The 27754-nt window shown below is 37.8% G+C and overlaps 1 protein-coding gene across 2 annotated transcripts; it reads right to left on the reverse strand.

Annotated features, from left to right (window-relative positions):
- Positions 1-336: 336 nt before the first annotated feature.
- On the reverse strand, positions 337-27121 carry LOC121869103 (lysophospholipid acyltransferase 1-like). 2 transcript variants are annotated; one of them, XM_042370290.1, is made up of 11 exons: positions 26977-27114; positions 19794-19855; positions 15678-15823; positions 10956-11125; positions 6646-6760; positions 5755-5902; positions 4937-5126; positions 4521-4723; positions 3594-3791; positions 3303-3457; positions 337-1963 (listed from the first exon to the last, which is right to left on the reverse strand). In XM_042370290.1, the coding sequence occupies exons 3-11, from the start codon at positions 15797-15799 to the stop codon at positions 1762-1764; spliced, it is 1503 nt and encodes a 500-aa protein (XP_042226224.1). In that variant the 5' UTR covers positions 15800-15823; positions 19794-19855; positions 26977-27114; the 3' UTR covers positions 337-1761. The 2 variants fall into 2 exon arrangements, with proteins under 2 accessions (XP_042226224.1, XP_042226223.1); XM_042370289.1 differs by lacking the exon at positions 19794-19855 and having other exon boundaries at positions 26977-27121.
- Between the last annotated feature and the right edge of the window lie 633 nt (positions 27122-27754).

The raw sequence follows: 27754 nt of genomic DNA on the forward strand, positions 1-27754 counted from the left end.
AATTAAACATAGTCCAGGCAATCTGGGACATGTCAGACAATCAATGGCACGACGTGTACAGGCCTGCATTGAGGCAGAAGGGGGCAACTTAGAACATTTCCTTTAGGATGTAACAAAGAGGGGTCACACTATAGAGATCTGTGAATAAATGATTACAAAAACACAGGGGGTTTCACTTCAAATTCACTCTCATTAATACATCTTAAATGTATTGTAACATGGAAACTATGCAGAATCTGACATATTACCATAGAGACATTGTGGTTTAGAATTATCCAAGAATTTCATCCTCCAATTTAATGTACTCTTTGTTGAATCACCCTGTATAGTTGTCTGATGATTACTATAACTATTAAAAATTAAATCACTGCAATTTGCATGAAGCCTTCCATCTTCCAGAACTTGTGCTTATAACACAATATACTGTATTCTTCTAATTGGTACAGTATATATTTTATACAGGAAGTATATTTGTGAATATTGACTCATTATTTCATATACCGGGTAAGTAAGGTCAAAACTTTGTAAGAGCATAGATTCACTCAAGCCAAGGTTCAGTGAATCCTTAAAAATAATAAATTCGCATTATTCACTACACACTACAAATTTGGTAAAACATGTGAGCTTTGCCAACTTTCCTACATATTAAACTTGCATTTTAAAGACTGATTTGGTCCATAATATACCAGAAATACTCTCCAACCCCAAAACTGACCAAAAACCTAATCTTACAAGGATTTAGATATGATTATTAGAATTTCTGAAGGCCAAATTCTGAGCAGTTACAATCTCATGAGACCGAGACAGACAGATACAAGAGTTTCATAAGGTTAAAGGCTTTGCTCACACTGGCACTCTTAATTAGCATAAATCTCAAACACACTGAGGAATTTAGTCAGGAAGGTAAGATATAGATTTAAAAATAAAAAACACTATTGATTGTAAATAATGATCACCAATGAGTCTGAATTCTATGACGATTGATTATTCATACGGAGTGATCAACACGTACGACTCCCCATCATACCACCGGTTCCTTGGTGCCAACGAGACGTCTTCAGCGGGACAGAGGAAAACAGTTGACAAGACAGAGAATGAAACAAAACAAAGTTCCAGATTGTATCTTGGATAAATATAATACTTTACTAGTTCTGTTAAGTTCATCGGCCAATTATGTCAACACCAATCCAGACCGACTGACTCGCTGAAGGAAACAACTTCGTGATTACACTTATTGTGATTATACATTTTCGATGTTACAACGATGCTGAAGTTCACTTGCAGAAGAGAACAAGGACACAATAAACTGGATAGCTTAATCAAACAGTGTGTAATAATGTTGATAATTCACCAGGGAGATCACACAATGAGGTACACTAATGCATGAAACACCTGTGTCAGTCACACCAAGATTCATGTTGATAATAACTGAAACGCACAAGTGTGTTGATGAAGGAATCTGGGGCAACCTGCAGAGAAGGGAGACTGTGCATCATGGGCTAACCTGCCATGTAACGACAGCAGAAGGCGCAAAATACAAACAAAAACTTACAAACCTTAATTACCTACACTTAAACTATATACTAATTTGTCATAATTACCTAATTTTATCGTCATCTTCTTTCTCTTAGGTAACACGAACAAAGTTACACATTTAGGAAAGAGAACTTATGTGAACAGTGACCAACCACTGAACAATGAATGGCAACTTGAAGAGAATGCAGAACATGACATACAGTGAGTTACCACAGTTCATGGCACTTATTGGACCTTGAGGAGCTTGGTGGCACCACCTTCAAGACCATTTGTAACATTCACCCCCGCGTCCTCCAACTTGACGGATGGCTTCAATTTCTCCGCAGAAGATTTTGCGGAGGATGAGGATCGTGACGGTGGAGGGAGGACTATTGGTAGCAGTACTATCACAAGTACCCCCAAGACGGCTGGGATAAAGTAGATATCTCTGCAAAAGGAAAAGTCGAATTAAAAAATCAACTACAGCAGCATAAACAATTCATAAATTTATATTACAGGGGTATACTTTTTTTTATCCAACAATGACCAAGATGCTGTTGCTTACATCTAAAAATCTCATTGCCACCAAAGGAAAATCTCCATCCATCCATCCATCCATTACATACAGTACGGTCACTACACATGTCAATACACTCCCCTATACTTCATATTTCTGTCACTCTATTCATAGGTTTTAAATTATCAGTGTACAAAAAGACATGATAACTGATTCACTCATTCCTGAAGCAACTCAACTCTTCCCCAAACTATTGTATTCTAAGTACTGTATAGGGCTGCTCTGAGGTCACCAAAACAGATGAGAGAGTGATAAATAATTTAAAATGTCGGGAGAATATACTCAATACAGTACTAACCCGATCATTAAAGGTGAGGAACAACAACATACTGAACAGTGGGGAATTCCTGTACTGATACCAAATCTCATAGGTAATTTACTGTTGACTTCCTGGCTGCCATTGGTGGGTCTTCTTCATTTCCAATTCACTATTTCATCATCCAGTTCTGTAATTCTATTCCATATCTTCTGCCAGACTGTGTGGACTAGGATGGATATGAACTAATTTAAGATTTTTATGTGTTGATTGGATCGTCACAATATTAAGATGTAAGAGGGCTCCACACTACAGCATACTCACCCCTTGGTAACTAAAGGGTGGGAGGGGACATAAGTTGCTTGTTTGGGTTGTACAAGTGTAAAACAATCAGTTAAAAACAGAGTAAATATCATAGAGGGAGTGGGATTTGTCAACACCTAGCCTTTCCTGTGACGATACTTTATTGAGCATGTGTACTGGCATGTTAGCCTCCACAACCAGTACAGTGGTTAGGTTAGGTCATCAGTTCACCTCTATATCTGTGTAAATTTTGGATCACTGGGAAAATTTATACTTAAGAATATGCGGCACTAACTTCATGACAGAACTGAAGCATTTTATGTATGTTGTAGAGGGTTTGTTTTTATGAGTGACACAATATAAAAGTGTGCTCATGATTGGTGCCTCAACAAAGAAGTTGTATATCAGTTTACACAACTATTAAGCATTTCATTATTCCTGATACAAAAATTTACAAGTCTGTGTTGAGATGTGTAGGTTACATGTGAGAAAAGTCAAGTACTGTACTGTACCACATGTTATACTTGTCATGTCATAAAATGGTTACAATGAGGAGAGGAGTCTATTAAAACAATAATATGTACCTGATGGAATGTACTACCTCATTCATTCCTAACTAAGAGTGTGGATAACTTTAAAAGATCTAAGTACCTGTAGACAGCAATACTGCTCCAGAATCTCAGTAGAATGAATGGGAAAGTGAAAAAGGCAAGACACAAGCGTGTGGTGATGCAGGTCACAGCATCGTAAGCCAACTTCACTACTGGCCCGTGGCTCATCACCCTCGGACGAACAGATCGCCGCACCTAAAACACGGGGAGACTATAAATGCTTCCGGTTCAAGATATCAGTCGGTACAGAACAAATCATTGCAAGATTTGTACGATATCTAAGTCATCATTGCATATTATTCTTCAGAGTAAAATGATCAACAATACTTACATATCTTGCAGCAATAGTGAAGAAAGCTCCACTGACAAACGTGATATAATATCCAGGGTAAAAGCCATGCCACATAGAGGAGAGCATGTACGTGAACAGCGTCTTCTGTGCCCCGGCACGTTCGTACACCATGAAGCGCAGCCACTTCATTGTTCCACTGTTCCATGCTTCGAGGGTGTCTCTCAGGCTCAGCCCAGTCTTTAAAGGGACATTGTAGAAGAAAATTAAACTAAGCTCTTTTTGTAAAACTCTTGCACAAGATAAAATAGGAATGGTTGAAGTATGATGTGTGGGTGGTGGGGTAAGATATCCTCACATGGAAGAGAACCATATGACTGTATCAAAGGAGATGGATTAAAATTCATTATTGTGCATACAACCAAAATAAAAACAATGATAGAGGCAACAATGTCCCCTAAATCATTCAGGATAATGATGGGGTGGGACAGGAGAATCATCACATAGTGTATAGCCAGATGAATGTAACATAGGGATGGGTAGGTAGCCAAGTTTCACAGGGTGTAATGCCAACGAATTACTATAAAGGTGTGGGAGGGAGGGCACACAAGCATCACATAACATTCACTTGTTGTTATGCAGTCTGTCAAGCCCCCCACCCCCTTACTATAATGCTGGGTGGATGGAATTAAAAGCAAACACACACACTTTATCTCCCTTAACTCAATGTTTCTCATTCACTTGATCAGAATATAACTTACTTTTCATGAGATATGACATTAATATAATCACAATGTTCTCCACTATTCAAACATAATAATAAATGACATTGACAAGTCTTTAGTATGGTTTGCCAGAGTCAGTGTAAGTGTGGCTAAACTGCCAGTGTATAATAGTTCCCGATATAGGCGTGTATTCTAGTAAACTTCCTACCTGATAAGTTTCTCAGTCAAATACAATGTGACTTACCTCCACACCCACTACATCTACATTGGAGACTAAATCCCACTTGGCAGAACCGTCCTTGTTGTAGCCGTTGAAACCCATGCCCGACATGTTGCAGATCCCGTCGCCGACGAGCCAGGCGGTGTAGTACACGTGACGAGTGAATGACGTCACGGCCACTATGTACATGCCCTTGTAGAGATATGAAGACTTAAAATAGCCAGGTTCTGTTTGGGGAAAAGAATAATAATGGTGATGGAATGAATGTGACCGATATATTGATGAATGTCACACACACACACATGTCCAACAAATAAGAAAAAAGTGAAAAAACAAAAGAATAATGTGAAATATTATCAACCCAGAGAATAAAGAGCTTGATATTTACAACTAGCATCTCAGACAGATTATGAGTAGATGGAGTATCTATGAGGACTTACGTGTGAGGAAGGATATTGGGAAGTTTGGCAAGATACAGACAGTGACAACAGCACAGATGAGAGACAGGCCAGCCTTGTAGAGGGACACTCTGGTTGGGTCAGGTTCATCTTCAGGCCTGGAAGCTGTCTTTTGAGCATCCATTGTTTTCAGGTCTGTAGGACTCTTGTTCCTGTTGCTGTCTAGTGAAGTCTGTCAAAGAAAAAGTTACAATTATGGTTTGTACAATAATGAATATAACCAGAACCCACTTATGTACTATGCTGTGCTGGCTTAAGAATCAAAGCAAAATAAGACTTATTGTATACACTTTGACAGAACCCCCAGCAATTTCCATATGATTTACCCTATTAAAGAGATGTCAGGAAAGCAACCGGAAAGTGAAAATGAGCAGCAGCAATACCCCCAAGAGTTAAGAAACCCTGTAAAGCCTCCCCTATTGATGTTAAGTTTGAGGCGATGAGATGCATGGAGGCTGTCAAAAAGATGGTGGCCATTCATCAAATTTTATGACGCAGCTGGATGTGGCAAATGATATACAAATAAGTTTTGATTTTCATTAAATTTTTGTCTAAGTACTGTACACATTCACTGCATTTTCAGTTTATATTCATGCAGACATTTAAAATATGTAGTAGTGTTATTTAATTATATGTTGGAAATTCTTTTAGATACATATCCCCCAATTTATAACAGCAATCAACAGATATGACTGATCTAATCTAATAAACTTAATGCTACAGTAATCATAGAAGACACCCAGAGTGATGGTGAACTTCCTCAATAAAAACTCCTGTACTGTACTTATTGAGGTTCTTACCGTGGCAGCAGTGGTGTCAAGAGCACGCTTTGCATAGTGAGTGCCTTCAATGAAGTCTTGATAGTCTGCAAACATGAAGAATGGGCCAGCCAGCACCGAGTGGAAGTTGAGCATGTAGCTGAAGTACTCTAATGCACTTGGCTTCTTCCTGTTAAGAAAATACATCAACGGTTTGTCTGGTAATTCTAATGATCACTAGGGTTTGATGAATGCTTTTTAACTTGGGTTCAAATCACATCAAGCTGAGTTAATATGAATGTAACTTTCTATCTTCTGCTTCTTTCATTTGTGAATTTTATGGCTAGTTTTTCTGATTCCTTTGTATCACATAAAAATGAGTGAAAGAACATGTGATATGAGGCTGACTTGTCCAGCATACTCAGTTTAATAATAAAAAAATGAAAACTTTAAACAGCAGTGGTAAGCCTTCCTACTGACATGGAAGCAGTTCTTTCATCTCCAAACATTTCTACACTACTCACCATCAATCTCTATTTTACCATCCTTGTTTTGTGATAAATTGAGAGAATGAATACAACACAGTGCTCTCTCTCTCTCTCTCTCTTTCAATTAGTCTTGTAAGTCCTCTCCCATTATACTGTATACTGCAAGGTGTTTGGAATCATGAGAAACATTTATTTATATCAGCTGTCATCCACCCTCTCTTACTGCTGCAACATTCCCATAAGATAGCCGTGTACCAGAGAAAGTGTGTGGTGGAAGGACAGCCAACACCACCCAGCACCAGCACTCATACAAACTTCCAGGAAAGGGAATAATATAACTACTACTGTATTGACTTTCACACTACTTTATGAAGCTAAAAACATCTGAGGTGGGTAGGGGTGAGTGGGTAGGGGTGGGTGGGTGGGTTCAAGGGACACAACCAACCTGAGGACTAGTTCACGCTGCAATGGGGTGAGCTGCTCATCCTTCAGCCCTGACAATCCATCATGAAGGCTGTAGGCCAGAGCAGTTGCCTTCTGCACAATGATCATCATTGGACCTGAAATTACACATGAACGATTAGGAATTCGCTGGGATGAACCATAATACACAAAACAAGGTCACTGGGACACAGATCTGGAAATGTTTGGGACTGATATTGTACCAGATGTGTGCCAGATAAAATTCACTTGAGGTTCATATTGGATGAGATTACAGATGTCTGAAATATTAAAATAATAAAAATAATAAGTTACCCTCATGCATATTAAGCCTTTTAAAGTTACCCAGAAGATGATACAACTAAATTAAACCATTCCAGAAAACTGAATGACCTGTGAAAAGCTGTCTTCTCTACTTCCCGAGGTTAAAATATATATGTTGCCAAACTACCAACCAAAAGCAATCCTCAAGCTAGACAGTGCAGTAATCACCTCAACTTGTGACTATTTCTCAGTCAAGTAGTCATTTGTTCTTTCACAGCATTTACAATGAACTTTTCATTTCTATCCTTTCAAGCACTCTTTATTATCTCTCTCTTCCTCTCTCTCTCATTTTCAGTGTTTATCTTTCCTCAGTCAATAAGCTGGAGGGGAAAAAAATTACTTAGTTCAATGTTCAAGTAGAGACAATAACAAGTACCATTATAGCAACAGTTATCTTTACAAAGGCTGAGTTTTGTGCAGCCAAAAGTTAAAATTGGAGGAGACTCATATTGAGAAAGTGTGTGTGTGTGATGACAGTGTAAAATGAGGTCATACTACTAAAAAAAACCAACACTATCAATGACGGTGATTATCAATTAAGCTGATGTAAGGCTGGAATGAAGTTAAAAATGTTGGTTATATTATCAATTTGCCTTGGTATGCTTGATAAAATACCCCCACACACACATTAAATTCGATATCAATCCGCTAAGTATTTGACTAAATTAACAAATGGAACATATTCTCAATGGATGGGTAATTGGGCACTGTATCCCTGTAAACCTCCTGTTGACCTATTTGTCGACAGGTAAAGTGAAGACTAACACCATCTACCAATGACTCTCCTACCCACTTTGATAGGAGACCAATCAGTATTGTACCAAGTCAAGCCCATAGGTAACCCCTGGTGATGGGTTACTCTTTAACCATGATTGACAAGTATATGAAGCTATATTGGCAAATTATAAGAACTGACATAAAATGGTATAAATATGAGAAGAGAGACAGAGATGGAGAGAAAAAAGGGGAGGGGATTTAAATTACATATGTTAACAGCCCTGGAGAACTGTTGATCTACTGCCCCAAAGATATATGATGCAATGACCTCTCACACAGATGCAGCGGCACTGTCAATGGTGAACAGTGTTAATCAGATTGTGATAAGATAGGAGTAACTTTATGATCTTAAAACGAAAAATTGACAGATTAACAAATCTGTTTCCAACTTTAAATCTACATATCACAAATCTGTTTCCAATTTTTTTACTTTCAAAAGCCAAAATCAATACTATATTGACAAGATCAATTAGCAAGACAACAAAGCCAAACTTGTACAGCTGCACAATCCCTGAGGCAACGTCATCTGTGAGGTGTCAATTCTGAGAGATGACCAACTGTTGTGTAATTATGGGTGGCCGGACAATTTGTCACTGGACAATTTGTTACCAAGGAATTCTACTGAATTCAATGTTATAATTATAAAATTTATATAATAATGACTTTACTTTGGAGGTGATGAAGCCATAGATAGGTTAGGTTAAGCTTAAACTGACTTTACTTGATTAAGAAAATGACAAAACAATAAAAATGACATTGAAGGTTTAGATGAACACAGTAAAGGTATCCCTCATTCAACATTAATTCACGTAACGTTAATTCTGTTTGGAGATAAAAATCTTGCACCCTTTCTCACTTAACGTTAAGTCAAGATTCGGTTTAGCAACAGCTTGCCTCACTGGGAAGGGGAACTGGGGATGAGGTGGCCTGTGAGATGGCATGTTGCTATTGTTACATGCAATGAAACTATTAAATAAGAAAAAGTGAAGAGCATGTGCGTGTGTGAAGTGAACATACACATGGAGGATTTACTTGAGGAAGGGGTTAAGGCACTAAATATATAGCGATGGGTTGTGTAAGATAGGTGAAGAGGGGGTACACGATAGATAGGGAGTGAGGATGAAACCCCTCCTAAAAAAAAAATTATAATCCAGGTGAATGTAGCAGATGTGAGGTAAATATGCAGCACTAGAAGAAAATTTTCGTAGATCAAAGTTTTCTATGTTAGTCACAGAGGAACTTGGTGGAAATGGCGCCCTGAAATATACTCGAATTCAGGCTGTTGAAAGGAACTACTTGAGAATTGCATGAAGGAGGTACAAACAAGAAGGTGAGTCACTGCATGAATAATATACAGTATAGCCCAACTGGGAGAACTTGTACCTCTCCTCTGGAGGCCAAAGAGAAGTGTTAAGAGGATATAAACGATTGGAGTGAAAGTCAAAGATAAGGGGCGTGGGGGTCACAGGGTCGGGTTGAAAAGTGTTCAGGAGGGAAGTGAGAGGCTAAGGCAACAAGACTAGAATAACGGAGGAGTTGATGATTGATTGAGAGGTCTCATGAGGGCGAGACATCAAACAGCCAAGCCGCGTCAACACCAAATGATAACATATCAATCTCACAACAGTATGGGGGGGGGTTGTTGCCGGCGAGTAATGTATGCTTGAATACGTCAGTCTTGAGGGCTTTTGAAACACTTTCACTTTTTCAATTCCTAATATAAAAGAAGTACAGTAAATAGTATTATGGATATGAAAGATAAATAGACAAACAGATTGCAGGATATATAGAAATTAATGTACTGTAATGAATAAAAAAAGGAAAGGTTGGTTATGAGAGAGAATCTTACCTTTGAAACTTAAGACAATAAATAAGATTAATGAAGGAGTAAATGTGTAAAAAGAAAAATGAGAAAAAAAAATGTGAAGGATGATTTTAGTATAGAATCAGGATATTGAATTCTGTTTTAATAAAGAAAAGAGTAGAGTTAGAGAGAGAGCGTAAGGTACAGAAATAACAGAAGACAACGTAAGATGATAAACGTATGAATGTGGGAAGACTTTAGACAACCAAAACTAAAAAGAAAGAAAGTAAAAAATGTCAAAATATTTTAGAAACGATAAAAACTAGAGGTAAGGTTAGGTTAAAGAGACAATAAAGGTCAATTACCACTGTTCTACTTGAAACATAGAACAAGATACAGTACACCCAGGCCAGGTTAAGCATAGGAGACTCAGCCAAGTTGGAACACTGTAACAGCCATTGACCTGGTGTGGTTGGCCAGCATGTAACTGCCAAGGTCTGTGATAAGCTTCAGATGACAACTGGTCTAACACTATGTACTATGTAACTTACCAGATAACACAAGTCAAGGTTATATGCTCCACCCTGTATCATAGAGCCAACACACCTCATGAACGATAGGGGGAGGGAGGGGGAGGTTGGAAGAGGAGGAAGGAGAATTGGGGAGGAAGAGAGAGAGTGAGAGCCAGAAGAGGGAAGAAAGACCTACACAGTGGAACTACAACAGGGAATGACTTGGTTGGAGAATTCTCGTTTATAAGTGAATCATTCTCTGATTTTCATTCTATACTTATCCTCAATAATTATAGTTTCATTCTACCTTCTACAACCCACACAAGCAGTCTATGTTCCTTCATAATCTCCAATATTAATTTTCATGTTACTTTTGTGAATCTCAGACATACCGTAACCTTTCACCCTTGATTAAGATCACTGTGAACGGGGGACCTGGCTACTCTAATCAGAATCCCATGTTCTCTCTCTAAATTTCTGGTTGGGTCAGATGCTGGCGCTCTTATCAGTAATATTCTTAAAAACTCCAAGAACAAAAATATCACAAGAGGGGATAATTTTTGTCCTCATTACTGTATAGTGAAATATGATTACCAAGCAAGAGATCTAAAGTACAAAGGATAAGTTAATATAGGATACAAAGTTTACCGTAAGTTGTGAAAAACTCGAAATTCCATCAAGAAGATTAATTATATACCTTTCTGCTTTTCTCTGCAGGAAGTGACATCAACAAAAACATTTACTGTATACACCTCAGTCCCATGTGTCCACTCTTCACCGATCCAAAAACCTCAAAACCGCTCACTTCACTTTAGGCCAAAATTTGTGCTGCAGTTGTACATTAAACACATCACCTAAAAAAAAAAAAATTCCTACGAGTTAAATAAGTTCACTCACCTGTGACGTCAATGACAAAGGCTCCATCTTCATATATCTGCCTTTGTATATGCATGGTGGATAAGAACGTGAGGGAAGCTGCCAAAGACATGTGATGGATGAGGGTGATGGGAAGCAACAGCATCAGCACATAGCATCCCACCACCAGCAGCAGTGCCAACAACACCTGCCTGTAAATGTACTCTGCTTCACAACACAGTAATGATAACACAGTTTCATCTTGAGTACAGTTATCTCTCTCATAACACAGTACAAGTACATGTAATCAGTGCGAGTGTGGTTGACTGGGAGATCAAATTTCATGTGCAAATTTCTTAGTCTTGAGAATTATTTTTTTTTAATAATTGTAAATATATACCAGTACTGTACTGTAATGCTCTTTGAAATACTAATGTAAGATAGACTGTTTACAAGCAATATATCTTAACCACACTTTTAATTGTATCATTTGTTCCCCTCTACAGTATACTGTATTTAAAACAAACAAATTACCATCAATCAGTTGTATTAACAGCAGAGTGTCACAAGTCCAGAGGAAGAGTTGCAGCAACTATCATAATTCAAGTAAAGTTTTGTTTTATGAAAATTCTTAAGTTTATCATAATATAATACAAACACTAAACATTTTCTGTGCTAATTACAAAATACAGGAGAGTGATGTGAGTACTGTACTGTATAACTACCACCAATCAGTAAGGCCATGCTACACACTCTGATAAGCCTACAACTGGATGATGGAGGCTTATTAATCTCTGCTATTGCAACAGCCTGGTCACTGTCTACCTGGATGAAGCTTACCGGTAATAGTCAAGCATAAGAAAAATATTTTACTTGGTAACCTAAAAAATTGGCTGGGGTCAAGCATGTTACTGTCTCAGCATGGCAGGTTCTTCTTACTCTTACATAGAACCATAAAATCTATCATGTTTGTTCTCTGTGGGTCATTCTGAGGTAATTTATTCCTCGAACAGTATTGGAATTATTCAGTTCCCTCAACCATGACAACTTGTGTGCAGTACCAGGTGTCTATACTGAGCACCCAGGGAGGTCACAGCCCTTGTGTCATAGAGGGAGGGATTCTGTATACTGTACAATCATATTCACTATAAAGTACTTATTGGATATTGGATTATATCTTCAGTACAGTGTGTGTGTGTGTGTGTGTGTGTGTGTGTGAGAGCTCTGGTAGTAGCACACATACTGGTTAATTACACACAATTGTGATAATCAACACAACTCCTACTGCCAGGTGTTGCTTTATCCAACACACAGCTGTGGTGGTCATGTTCCAAAATAATAACCATTAATTAGTCATAACATAGCTTCACATAATAGACATAGATACTCTTTTTTCTCTGTATATCACTCAGATAGTAAAGGTGAATCAAAGTCAGTATAAGTGTGAACCATAACAAGGGTAATAAAGTAGTACTGTAGTCAGCAGGTGTGTTCACACTTGGCCACCACTGGCCACCTTCCTCTACTGTACCGTACTCTGGTGTGAGGCTGACTGTCTGAGGGCAAAACTTTCTCTTTTTTGGGTGGGTCAGTCAGACACCCAGGAAAGGTATTCAATTAGCCACAAGCCCAGCTACAGTTGGGTAAACAAATATGAATCTTGTACTATACACCTCCAAATTTTTAAATATTGACCAAATTACTTTTCTAGAACACTTCTGCCTCTGACATTACCTGACCTGTACACTACATTACTCCACATCTAACACTATACAGTACAGTACTCTCTATTAACCCTACAGGTACTGAAAGGAATATCAAGATCCTAATCCCTTAATGGGACTGATGACCACAGCCAGAGTGTAAATTATGGCACCAATCACCTAACTCAAACTTATCACATGTGAACTTTGGATACTCACTTAAAAAAAGAAGAAGAACCTGTTTCTAGCACCTTAAATAGCTACCTGTTTACTGTATCAACATTCTTCTACAGTACAGCACTAACATACAGTCGTCAAATTTACAACAACAAACACTTGATCACGTTACAACTTACCTAACACCACTTTAGAGACATGGCTACTGCAGACAATAATGACGTGTGTGAGAGAGTTCATTTGGTTAAGAATAGACAAGAACAAAAACTTATCCAATACATCTTTAATTTTTAAACATTCATAAATTTTTGTTACTTTGTTTTACTTATTCATAATTTTCTATAGAGTGAGAGGCATGGCAGTGATAGTCAGATGCTGTCATAGAAACAAATTCTTACTTTAAATCTTCCAAATAGAAATCACTTCATACAGGATCCTATAACACTTACACACAGACACTTTAAGATTACAATAACACAATATCTATCACCACTATATAATTAAACTATCCACAAATACACTTATATAATATTATACTTTAATGTACATATAGGGCAATAGGTCTTGGTTACTCATGGAGAATATTATTGAGATACCTGTAGTGTACAAAGATTAACAGCTCACACACAGACAGACAGACAGACACAGTGCTTCCCTTTAGACACTGTCACACAACAACATCACCACCACTATTATGTCCCACCTCTTCCCAAACTTAAAACATTCTTTCAATCATAATTCCCTTCTTTTTATGTATATTAGATCCCACTCTTACTCATCTACTGCAGTTTTCTCTCTGACTGTGCTTATCTATGACAATAACAATGGCATGCTCTATATACTAACAATATTCAGTGAGGAACAATACATAAATGTAAAAGGTTTAAAACAAAACAAAAAACTACAAAAAAAAAGATGATCCCCTTAACAAAACAGGTTCACTGGTAACTCAGCCAGTTCCACACACACACCATGTTCTTCTTTACAACCTTACTGTAATTGTCACACAAACAAGCAAACTGCACAGATTAAGCCAAAATTCCTTCAATGTTTGGTAAGACAGTACAGGGTATCTGGCATCTACTTGTGGGTTAAAGGTATGATTGGTTTTCATTAACAGTCAGATAAACAATAAAAATTAACACTTAACACATCAAACAATATTATACATTCAAATCCCAATTCCCCTTACTTAGATAACCCAAAAGCCTCAGCTGCCAAATATCAGGGAAATATTGGTCATAACTAAACAAATGTAGGATAAACTGTCCAGTATCACGGGAGAAACATAACAATAACTAGCAGCAGTGTACTGGAGATAATGTAACCAGTAATTTGTATTCCCATGCCTTCACTACACCACAGGGCTGCACTTGTTGCATTCAAACCAGGGCAACTTGTTCACTCTCTATCTACTGACCTAAACATTTCAGCTCCTGTCTACCACTGTTACTTTCTAATAGTGCTGGTCTGGCCCTCGCATGATGAGTGAACTGGTCGCCAACCGTTCTATCAAATGTATACAGTGAAAGGGCAGAAGGTACAAAAGTGGGACAATTTGTGACACTTTCAGGAATTTTATTAGATGAAGAATGTCTGACAGAAATTTAGCTTTTATTTGTTAAAAGAAGGACGAGGAGAATTTTTTATTGTACTTCTTGAAAGGTTAGCATTGTTTTCACTGGCTCTCCAAACATGACTAATAACTATTGACGATGATGAGAATGATAATGGATGAAGTTGATGATAATGATGGATGATGATAATAACATATGAAGTTGATGATGATGATGATTCAAATCTAAACACAATAACAACAAATTCTCTCAATGTCACATCCTCCCTGACACTTCATTAAGATAATTTATCAGTCACCAATCAAACCCCTGATAGTAGATCTACACATAAACTTAGTGTGATAGGCTACCAAGACACCTTACACAACACAATGATGATAATGGCACTATGGTATACAGTATCTAAGAAACTACCTCATAGTAAAACTGGTATATCCAGTTAAGACCACTTATCTGCTTGCATGTCATTCCACAACACTTCAGCCATTCAGTCAATAAAAGCCTATTCTTGTGAAGATCATTCCCAATATGGTTGAAACTGGGTTTATACACGGGGAAACTTACATAACTTGAGTATTAGTTCCAGCTAACCTTTGCTTGTTGAATACGTTATCAAAGATGACCTATTATTTCAAAATGGCATATCTACGTAACCTACACTGGTCATACTGGTGTCATTTTAATGGTCCTTAACAGCTTCATCTTAACAATTACACCAACAAAAGTCTTAATGGTTTATTACACACACCAACACACCTGTAGATGATCCTGTAAAAGTTTAATACCAAGTTAACTATATTACTAAATGTCAGTCTTAGATGACCTTGTATTTCAGTAACAATAGGTCAGTCAGCTGGAATAAATACTGATACAGCCTTATATACCAAGAATCAGAACAAAATAAAAAGATGGTCGAAGATTTGGTGAGGGGTGTCTTGTATCAGTGAGGATGTGTGTGCCTGAATGTGCTGGCCCTTATCTCTGTGGTGACCATTGTCCATGTGTGTGTGTGAATGACATACCTATATTGTGTAAGCAACAAAGCAACATTACATACTCCAGTAAAGTATAACAACCACTACAAGATTAATCACCCCACAGATCATTCTTTACCTTACAATTAACTAACACTAACCTAACCCCATATCCCAGGTGAAATAGACTAAAGGGAGACTACAGTAACATCCGCACGATCCACAAATCCCACACTTCTACAGTACATCAACTAAGGCTCAGACACATCCACGCTTCCCCCTCGCGTGTTCGCCCGGCATAAACTACCGAGGGAATGATACACATCGACGTACCTTCCAAAGCAGAAGTAGGAGATGCCCAGCCCGGCGACCAGGGAGCCCCAGTGACGTGTTGTGGCAGAGACGCGGGAGGGGTGACAGTACACGCGGAAAATATAGGCGAGTACTAGAGCCATCACCTGACCCAAGATAAAATTGACCTGAAATATATACGAGATGGCTGTTACTAATATATATGAGAGAGAGAGAGAGAGAGAGAGAGAGAGAGAGAGAGAATAGAGAATAAGAGAGAGAGAGAGAGAGAGAGAGAGAGAGAGAGAGAGAGAATTAGAGAGAGAGAGAGAGAGAGTAATTTAACAAGACAAAAAGAGTAAAAATCAAATATCAAAATAAACCAAACATAGAAAATAAAAAAAGAACAATCACCATGCACCTACGCCATACTGTGAGAGGTGCGGAGGTTGACTAGCCACACACACATTAACACCTATAGACAAATGATAACAGGTGCTCATTTGTGTGTGTGGGGGGGGGGGGTGGGGGGGTGAAGTCTCATACCATACAGTGTGGATAGATTCTCCGACCTTCCCGGCGAGGTTGATAGAAGCCATACCACACGAGATATAAAGGAACAATATAATGGAGCATGTCTGGTAGTACTATAGACCAACGACAGTGGAGTATTAGGTATCTTAAATGGTAGTAAAAGTTATGGCAGGAAGTATAAGTACCCTATAGTGCCTTCCTTTTCCTACTCCTCACACCATATGAGTGACCTTGCCCGAATAACCATCTCAGCCAAGTGGGGCCTTAAGCCATGGGTGTAACAGTGAATGGTGGAGGATATTACAGTTATGAACATGGATTGAATGAGTGAGTGAATGAGAGGGAAGGGCTGACAGGATACAGGCTGGGCTCAGAAAATCTCAATGGGTGCGTCGTTAAATGCCGCCGTCATCCTCGGTTACTGAATCTTGCGACCCCCAATGCTGTACTTTATAATGCAGTACAGATCGTTAAGTGTGGTACAGATCGTTAAGTGTGGTACAGATCGTTAATTACGGTACTGATAATAACAGATATAGGGTAGGAAGTTACGAGGTATTTTTTGAATCTTATTAATTTGGTAGTTTTCATGTAAGTCCCCTTTAGTTAATTGCATCTGGTGATTAAAGACCATAATGTTGCAGGGGAGGGAGGGGTGGAATTAGATTAGGTTGGGTTAAGTTAGGGTTATATTCAGTTAATTAGGTTAGATTAGGTTATGTTTGGTTAGGTTAGCATTAGGGTGATAAATCTTGTTTTTAGGTTAGGTTAGTTTAGTTTATGTTAGGTTAGATTAGGTTAGTTTAGGTTAGGTTAGGTTTGGCTAGGTAAGGTTCCGTACGGTTATGTTATGTTAGATTAACGTTAAGGGCGACATAATCTGGGTGGGTGGGGTGGATGGCTAACCTTCAGGCGACCCTTAACTCTAGCCTGATAAAGTACTGTATGCAACACTGACTTATGAATGACTACACTTGTGCCATTGGTGATAACACTTCTCCAGGCACATGTGTGTAACTTGTTGCTCTCACACTCTACAGCTCTTCCTGCCTCAACTAAAAAACACTCTCACTACATGTACAGTCAGTAATCAATTCGATAACTAGAAACCAGTCTATTTTCATGTACACAGTTAGTAATCAACTAGGGAACTAAAACCAGTCTATTTTCATGTACAAAGTGATAAGATAGATAATTAGAAACCATCTCTACTAAAAATACCAGAAACCACGAATGATTAATGAAAGGACTAATAATCACTGGTGGTTAACTAGAAAACAATAAACACCAAAAAACCACTGCCAGGCAACTAAAAACCACTGTTGGGACACCTAGAGACCTTAAAAAAACAGATAGAAAACTAGAGACACCTAGTGAACAACTAAAACCTGTACAGTTACTTAGAAAGAAACCACCTATGGACAATAAAAGAACAAGCCACAAATGATGGTCAACTGGATAACTAGAAACCTCTGGTGGAGTATTAAAGAACCATACCACTGAGTAATACCCCCCCCCCCCACACAAACACATTTCAACTATTCACTGTAAGTAGAACAAGGAGAATAATTATGTTGTTAAGAAATGCAGGTGAACAGGAAGGCTATCTGATTCCCTTGTACATTCAGCCACTTCAGTACAGTACTCAAGACAAATCTAGTATCACAGTGGGTATAACTGAGTACTGTACATCATTGAGAAGTTAAAAAGAGTACAATGTAAGCACAAGGTAATACGAATGCTTGATGACTATTTTCACTATACGGTGTACCACAAGAATGTAAACTCCATAAAGTGATTTCTATTCACCATACAATAATTCAATTGAAAGCATTTCAGATAAAGTCATGTATCACAGGACTGTATGGTAAAGGATGCAAATATTACTCTACAACCAACTTTGACTGTGTTATAATCCACAGTCAATATATCATACTATTCCAAATTGGGCAGACATCTTAGGACCTCCAACTCTTCCAATAACAAGACAAATGTACAAATATATAAAGTAAAACAATATCCTCTGTTACTAAATAATATTGACTTCACCATGTGCCAAAAACGATCCCCCACCCCACCATGGCTTGAGTATCAAGTGTAGAGAGATTCCCTGTCAATATTTTTACCTGAAGGATGTCCCATAGATAACATTACTGACGTTCCCCAGCCTTATATCTCCTGCTACAGCTGTTTAATGGTTGTTGACAATACAGTACAATAGTTGCCTAATCAAAGGGTATGTCCTCGGATACATAAACAGGTACTTATGGGAAGTCGTGTAGCATATGAGAATAATGTAATGTATATCTTATTTAATTTACCATTTCCACCACTTATCAGCTTACTAGCCATTAGGTCTGTTCTTTGTTACGAAGTTCAGTGTCTAGTTTTAATAAAGGAGGAACCAGAGCACGTGTAGAAAACCTGCCATGTTTGGTATGGTCACACTGGATAACACCTTTCTCACATCTAACCCTTCCCGATATCAAACCCAGGACACGGTGGTGAGAGATATGTGCAATACTGCTATACGACCAACACCTTCAAAAAGCATTCGTAAGCATCATTAATTAGTAAAATGATGGACTAAAAATATAACCCAAATGTATAATTCATGCTCATTAAAGAAATATGGAATGACTCAAAATACTGTAATGGAAACACAGAGGAAGTGCATGGAGCTACATCACACAGTCTACTTTTTGTACAATACAGTGAAAACTCCATCATGCATCACATCTTGCCAAGGCAATAGAATACTGTACCTACTAAAGACACCAGCCAGTATCATGGAAAATATATTTAAAAGTACAGTTTTCATTATCTTTCTCAAGTAGTACGTAAAATGTCAAACTGGCAGCCATGAAGGACATTTTGGTACAGTACTTTTTATTTGGACATACAGCAAGTGTACATGACAAGAAATATAACAATGTAGGGGTGTGTAGGAGTGTGTGTGAAATAATTGCACACCCTGCCCAAAAAATGCAAAGCCAAGGAGACGTCAGCATATATTCAAGATGGTCAAAGCAAAGGTGTGCACTGAGGTGTATAATACTTCCCAGGTGAGTAACACAAAATATTAAGACAACATTATTACAGTGGTAAAATAGTAAACCCAAGAATAAGCTTCAGGAGAACTCTATCTGAAAATTTATTACCAGAAAAAAATAGAAGCATTTTTTTTTAGGGGTTAAAAACATGTATATTGTTTTCCTCCATTGTACAATGTGCAAGGTGTACACTCTGTGATGTATTAATGAACATCTACCTAAAGTACAGTACAACCCTTTTAAACGTTCTTCAAAATATAAATACGTCATTTAATGGGCAGTTTACACGATGAATACACTGTAGCTATATAGTCAATGAGCAGCTTACCATATAAATGAGTATATAGTTAAAGGATAAAGTTAACGGGCATTTTATATCTAATACTACATGCGGTTCTGTTTTAATTAATGGTGCCAGTACAGTAACCACCAGCAAACACACACAATAGGGTACAGGTATTAGCTAATACCGGCCGGTGAACAAAGAGAAAAAGGATAACAGGATGAAAACTATCACCACTACTTGCTGACTTACCATGCATAAGATTACACATCCTGGTTCAACACTTACAAGCTTAGAAGGTATTTAGAAGAAGGCCCCACAGAAGAAGCATATACTAGATCCTGCAAGGCCTAGAGAGGACAGAAGGGGGGGAGGAGTCAGTGTCAAATGCAGCCACATCTACCAATAACACAGCAAGAACATTAAAAAAAAAAAGGACACGCAGCAAATAGTAAGAGGTCTAGTTAACAGTGCTGACATGACGCACACACATCACAATTAGTACTCACAAAAACAGTGTATGTGTGGCTGCAAGTACTGTATTAAAATGAACACCACACAAATACAGTACATACACACATACTACTGCATACATACAATATACAAATACCATACATATAAACCAAGAATTATATCACTAGTCTACATAATATTTTATTAAGGTAGACCAGAAGGAAACAAAAGAGCTTGACCTTAATGACTAGTTATAAATACTTGACTCGCTCACCAATGATTGAAGCATTTATTTACTCAACTATGCAAAAAAAAAACAAAAAAAAACATACGAGACATTTAACTCATCATTCTCAAAGATTAATATCAATGGTGCTTTTACTAACACACTCCCAGCAGTACTCACTTAAAGCATTTATGAAACCAGTACAAAACTTTAAAAACAGATTATTATTTCTACTAAGCTGGCACAATACCTAGGTTCCCATTATAGTAGGGAACATGAAACTTGGAACATGAAATATAATTAAAAAAACATCCATCATTTACACAAGCTTGGACAAAAGAACCCACAAGTACCTGACATGACTTCCTTGGTGTTCAAATTGTTAGGAAGGGGAAAATATTCAGGACAAACAGAACTACATTAGGCCATTTATATGTGAAGGATATTTAAATGAACCTTATAGTGACAGTGGGTAAGAAGTGTGCCATCATACACCAGGAAGAAGCAGTCAATATTATCACCCAACACACACACACCAAGCTGACAAGACAAAACAGAACAACTATCAATACTATCTCCTACATTATCAACAAAGTCATTATGTACAGTACACCATCAGGCTCTCCACCACAACGATGGTTTATAAAAGTGGTCAATGTAAGTGTGTGAGAGGGGAGGTCACCTTTAGTGGTCCCCCTCGTGCACACCTCCAACCTCCACACTTCCTCAATTTACTGTTTACTTTATTCTTTCTCCTCTTTATCTTTGAATGGTGTTAACTCCACATACTCTTTATCTATTAATAGTAAAGTTAACAATGTTATCAGAGTAACTAAAAGTGTGTACATACAGTATAGTACTGCAAATGCTACTCTCAATTTAGAAACAAAAAACACAAAAACATTACACTCCTTCTGCCCATTAATTTATAAATGCTGCCTGCCATCAATATTTTCTATACAGTTCATCCTAGATACTGTACTTATATTAAACTTATCATCCCCCCACCCTGATATTTTTAATGAAAAATGTCAATACTTTAATATCATGTTTTGTTAACAACCTAAATGGGAAGGATATCCTTTATGTGGTAATCTTTTATTGTCAACAGGATATCTATTGACTGACACACACACACACACACGCATGCGCACACACACACATTAAAATAGTGCAGTACACAAGTATCATATTGGATGTATTGTTTGTATCAAGGTTAAAATATTGGCAAAAGATTAGTTAATATATTGTTTCACTTCAGTACCTGTATATCATTACAGTATTTATATACAGTACTATACAATATATTCAGAATCTGGGTATACCGTACTGCATTAAAATTTGGACATAAGACCTCTTTCACCATTCACTTGAGTGAGACTCCAGGGCATCTATTAAAGCTTCTTGGTTGAGAAGATCACACCAAAAGTCAAGATGATTGTACCACAAGACACCTTCAGGATACAGTACAGTATTATGAATTACACTTTCTGTGCTGTATTTTTCATCATCATTATATACTACAGGTACTCACTTTATTTTGCCTGTTTCATAACATGTGTGTACAGAATCACACCCAGGTATGTGGGTATAAAATAAAATGGAAGAGAAACAAATTAGTCTAGCTAAAAAAAAGGTAAGCTATGTCAATAAGAAGATAATACATATACAGTACTGCAGTTCATCGTACAGTAATATAAATATTGTACTGTTCTCCATAAGCATACTGAAGAAAAAAGTTGAACAGTAGAGTATGTATTTATCTTAATAAACCTACCTTCAGTGTCTATTAATAGAGCTTTGACATGTGAAGCATTCTGCTGCACTTGGCAAGACACACTGGACCAACATAACTCCATACAAACAATCCTCACAGTTTATCACATATACACATCCTAAACATTTTAAAGACGCTGTATAAAGACTAAAAAAGTTCACTTCCTGCTTTGATAAACACAATAAATTTGTACAGTATTGTGGGTGACAACTGACTGGTGATTACTGCCAAGTGTCAGCAAGGTTTGCTGCAGTCACCAGGATGGATGTGAATATGACTGTGACACCAAGTAATGGCTGGTTTAATACACCTATCGCCATGTAAATACACATCCCTATAACATGAGAATAGTGTGACCAAGCACCCACTAGCCTTACAGTTTATCACAATAGGTGTGGCTGAGCGAATGTTGCCAGATATTAATTAAATGCCAATTGCACATTTCATTTTGATCTGCTTTGTACTCACAAAACAAGAACCCAGCACACACTGTATTTTGATTCTGTTCACAACAACGCATGATAAGTGATGTTAACTGCCAAGTTCATAAGACACCATTCAAAAGTTGCCAAGCTTCATGTGTCTCACCTGTGTGGGTTAGCATGTGGAGTATAATAGTCTGTGCTAATGTTTTAAAACTGTCCCCCTTACATAATAAGGCCCGTAGTTATAAATACCTGTACAGAATTTTGTCTGCAGAAAAAAATAATGTACTGTACAGCAGACAAAAGGCATCACAGACTCCCTTGACGACAGGTACTGAGCCGGACTCATAAACGATGCCATATTAAATCAGCTATTTGAGATATCATAAAGGATAACTGTACTCTGACTAAATACAGCTGAACAGATTCTGAAACCGGAATCAATTTATTCCTATTCATGTGAATTATAAAACATTTAATGAGTACAGCATGTGGAAGAGAAGTACAAAAAACTCCATTGAAAATCACACATTCATAACAGGATTTTCTCTCAATAATGCAGTAAAGGCAATGGAGGGGAGCAAGAGAAGACACATGACAGCAATGCTAAATATAGTCATGCTGCTGAGAATGTGGCCTTCTATGTTTAGGTACATCTTGTCCAGCACCTCCTAACATGAAAGGCGGATGTTTGAATATTTGGCATCTTGACAGTACAGTGATGACAAGCAGTGGAGTCCTTAGTACTGTATCTGGGTTCACAGGGGAATACAATAATGGCCTAAACTTCATCACAGCACTGAGTGAATCGTACCAAATAAATTATTGGCAGTCATCTAGTGAATGGAAAGAAATGCGGGAGGCTTGAAAGCTGGATCTTTTAAAAGTTAAGCACAGGAATTTAATTAAAGGCTTGCTACTGGTATTACTTTTAATGGAAAATTAAAATAATCCTCTTCAAAACCCCCAGAGTTGCTCTTGTACAGTACAGTACCACCGAGCAATAATTACTCTCCTCATCTATAATCATTCCTCATACCAGTACAGCTATACAGGTGGATACAATAACTTAAGGTGAGAAACTGACATATTCTCACAATTTTCTTACTGTAGCTATAGTTGGCAGGAGACAAGTGTTGTTGGTAAGTAATCAGAAAAAATTAAGGTGTGAATACTCTAGAAACTATCTCAGTGACACTGCTTTTGCACCAAAATTGTAGTACTGTACAGGTGTACTACACTGTACTGTACAGTGCCATAAGTTTAATATGTATTATTAGTTGGGGTTATTACACTCATAAGGGTTATTTTAATGAAAGTTTTCTCACATACAGTAATGGTACAGTAATGAACTTCACTTGAAAAATAAATAAACAAAGCTTTTTGAATGAAACAAAGTAATTGAAAGTAAAATAAGAAAATGTAAGATGAGAAGAATTGCTGAGATTTACTTCAAAAAGATTTGGGGATTTTTCTGGGGGGAATAAAAAAAAATGAAAAAATCATAAATGTTAACTTGAGTCTAGGGCTCCAGTACTATTCATAGCACATTCCCCTTTCAAAACACCTAACACATCTAAACTAACACTCTTTGTCATTGATTGGCTGACTAGCTACCTGAGTGGTCAGTCATGCCTCTATTACAAGCTGTTGGCAAGGACTGAGCATCCATGTGCTCTAGAAAATACCAGAACATGTGCCAGGGTTAATTAAGCTGTCCATAAATGAGCTCACACTTTGAGTCATATCTCTGGCAGGTTATTACAACACTTCACAACTCTTATTCCAAACAAGTTATCTCTGACAATTTTTTGCTGTTGTGGATTCTCAGTACAGTTATACAAGTGGTGGTACAGTCTGGTCAAACACTAAGGTCACATTTCAAAGTCATGAGTTATGTAAGTGAACAGTAGTGTGTCAAGATGAGGGTCAATGCTCTGATAAGCCACTTGTCTCCACAACCAATATAGGCACTATGCTTCCTTCCTTTATCAGTCACCCCTTTCTGGTATTTTCTAACCTTCACACACTTGCCGATTGATAGCATCCTATAATAAATAAAAAACCATGGTAAATATAAAAGAAATGGGGCTAACCCTTGGTAATGTAGCTTAAATTTTGAGAGGAAACTTTCAGATAATACTTCGTTACTAAAATTGCACAAAATATACATACTGGTGTCATTTACAGGGGGTCCCAGAGTTACGAACACCTGCCTATATGAACGAGGTCCCATAAAGTTATACTTTATTTATTTTTAGTTTTTTTACAGGGATTAGCTCACCCAGGCACATTAGACAACACATTATGCTTTCAGTATCTTCCCAGGCAGTAGTACCTCCCTGTTTGGTAGCTGCCTACAACCTTTACCTTGTGACTTATTTTTTACTTTCATTTACTGTATTTCTTATTTTCTCTTAAATTAAGTGAATTTTTATGTAGTAAAGATTTAAGTTATGATATAGTGGGATTTTAAACATTGTTCTGTAAGTACAGCATGCACAGAGGGTATGTGTTTTGACTTGAGAACGTCTGTAGGAAAGGAACTTGTACATACCACGGGGAGCATCGATGTGTGAGATTACATACAACATTAATTCAATTACAAGTGACAAGAACATATCCTAATCTAATCTAACAGAAATTCATCAAAATATATACTAGTAACATAGAATCCTTAAATGACATTAGTTTGGCTCATGTTAGCTTTCACAGATGGTTCAGGCAACAGTCTCACTCACATTACACTAAACAATGGTCACACATTCTCATTCACATGTATATTTTTTTGATATGACTAAGTAACTATAAGTTCACATATCACCTGCCCACCACCTCATTATGACTTATAACACAAAATTCATCAGTACTAAGGTGGTCAACTGGACGCAGCACTAGCCTGTTGAAGACGAATCTGTGATGCTGACTCTTGTCTGGCTGCCAATCTTTCTTCACCTTGTGATTATGTAACTAAATCAAACCTAGCCAGTTTCAACCACATGGGAGATAACTCTGCTTCTTTAATACACCACGTCCACTCCCTCTTGGTGCACTGTACAGTAGCTGAATCACACTTCACAGTCCGTGTCTGTTATTTGCCTCAACACTTTGTGATGACGTAACATAAGCAGAACTTCTTTCAACAGTGAGTGTTGAGAGTAGAATGAGCTTGCCATACAGTTTGGCTGGAGGTCATAACATTAAACTAAGAGTAACACCTAATGACCTAACTTGGTGATCACTACATTCACGTTTGGATGTAAACAGTACCGACTTCATATAAAAAACAAACAAAAAAAACATGGTTTAAAACTGTCATCAGACAGACCAACGATTCAGTTTCCACTTATCACTGGAGGATTTGTTGTTTCCACGATGGTGAAGTGAAAGACAAAAATTGGCTATCACTTTTTATATCATTAAACAACATCACTATGATAATGACTACTGATGTTTGGTGACCCAAACAAGTACCAACTGCATACCAACATCTATTCTTGTTTATCTTGGAATAACACGGAGACAGGAGTCAGTTCGGGGGTTTAGATTTGGCATGATAGTGTTCCTGGAGAGTGGGCAGTAGTGTCTAAAGGTCCAAGACATCAGTGTCCCGCCAGTTAACTCCTCAACAATGTTTAAGATCATCTCACTTGGTCACAGTTGGTGTGACACTCATGTTTCAGCACAGAGACACTATAAACACGTCCTGCAGCCGCTCATGAAGGCTTCACAAACATTACGAGAAAAATGAATCCTGTGACCTGATACATTATAAACAAGTCTTAATAGACCCACGGGGGTTACATAACCATTCTCAAATGTGTGTGGTCATCAGCAGCCAACAATGGATTCTATTACTTATATTAGTAACTGCCAAGTACTGCACCTGTACAGTTCTTATAATACCAATGTTACCACCACTTATAAAGGTTAACATTACTGTTTGTGTGGCAATAAATCATTATAAAAAAGTGCACCTGGAAAAGTGAATGCAAACACATTAGAGCAATTTATCCTCCTTTACACCAACACTATTAAGCTGTGAATTAACAAACAACCACGCCCATGAACATTAAAATACACAATATATCATACCAACCAAACCCACTTTGTTCTAAGTTACGAAACTCAGAGAGACAGTTTTTTATACAGAAACGGTTTGCGTAGTAAGCGAGAAACACGGATATACCTCAGCTTTAACTCGCCAGGTATAAGAAAGGTGAGTGATGTAGGGGAGGTGTAGGGGAAGGTAGGTGGTGTAGGGCGAGGTGAAAGGTAAGTGGGGACTACGACACGGTCAAGTGACACACCAGGGGATATTGTTAGTCGCCTCCCTTTGTCCGTCACAACCTCTCACAAACACACACACTTACAACACCCTCCTCACACTCAAGTTCATGTCTCCTGTACCACACCCTTACCCGCGCCATAACAGCACTGATACCTTTGTCTGGCGTTTGAATTTAAAGTTTTAATTGCTGCAACAAGTTGGTGCTTGACCACCCCACAGCCTCGCCCATGGATTAAAATTGTTCATAAGTTAGTGTCTCGGCGTCAAGACAACACCACACACACACCTCACAGCATTACCTGGTCAATGGGCATCCCGAAGTTGTCGGCAATGAATTGGAATCTCCGGGAACCCAAGTAAAATTCTTCCCAGTGATGTGATACGTCCGGTGCCATTGCAGCGGTAAGAGGAGCGCCGCGCCCCAACACCTTCTATACTCGAGAGTCGAGGTAACACTGCTGTTGCTGCCGTCATACACCATAATAAATATGATGCCTTAGTGTCGCCCACACCACTATCACTCACACATGTCTCTAAAACCTTATTATCTTACACTTGTATTTTTTAAAGACTCGAATTTCTTTATAAATGATATAAGCTTGTTATGAAGTTTAATAAAAAGAGATTAAAATAAAATAAATATGATGAAAATTGAAAAATTGAGGAGCGTTGGAAGTTGAATATATAGACGATGGTGACCTTGGGGTGTAAACCCACGCGTTGATCCTACTCCTTCCCCGATCCCTTCTCGCCTGACACATGACCTTGACCTGCTATGAACACCTTTACCACACACCATTCTCAAGGTATTATTATGGAAAACTTTTTATCTGTAGAATATTTTAATCGAACTGTTATTGTACACTTAAAAATCAATCTATAATTAGAGGACATTGGAATCTTTCAAAGATTTACAATCTAGGAAACGGAAAGATAAATTAGACATAATCTTAACACTCAAATGATTTTTTCTTATTAACTGTAAATAAAACAATTAATATAGAAGCTTTACAAGTTGGTAAATTACATAAAACAAAAGGGATCAGAATCTATAAAATAACCATGGCCGCCACAGTC

Source organism: Homarus americanus, unplaced genomic scaffold (genome assembly GCF_018991925.1).
Source record: "Homarus americanus isolate GMGI-L3 unplaced genomic scaffold, GMGI_Hamer_2.0 scaffold24694, whole genome shotgun sequence".
NCBI lineage: Eukaryota > Metazoa > Arthropoda > Malacostraca > Decapoda > Nephropidae > Homarus > Homarus americanus.

What these genes read in the sequence shown, in the direction of transcription:
- LOC121869103 (XM_042370289.1), bottom strand. Translation starts at nt 27,072, where the DNA reads ATGGCACCGGACGTATCACATCACTGGGAAGAATTTTACTTGGGTTCC. An exon ending in TCCTACTTCTGCTTTGGAAG is followed by an intron (nt 11,126 to 15,677) that starts GTACGTCGATGT and finishes GTACATTTACAG; the next exon opens with GCAGGTGTTGTTGGCACTGC. An exon ending in CTTTGTCATTGACGTCACAG is followed by an intron (nt 6,761 to 10,955) that starts GTGAGTGAACTT and finishes GTGTAATTTCAG; the next exon opens with GTCCAATGATGATCATTGTG.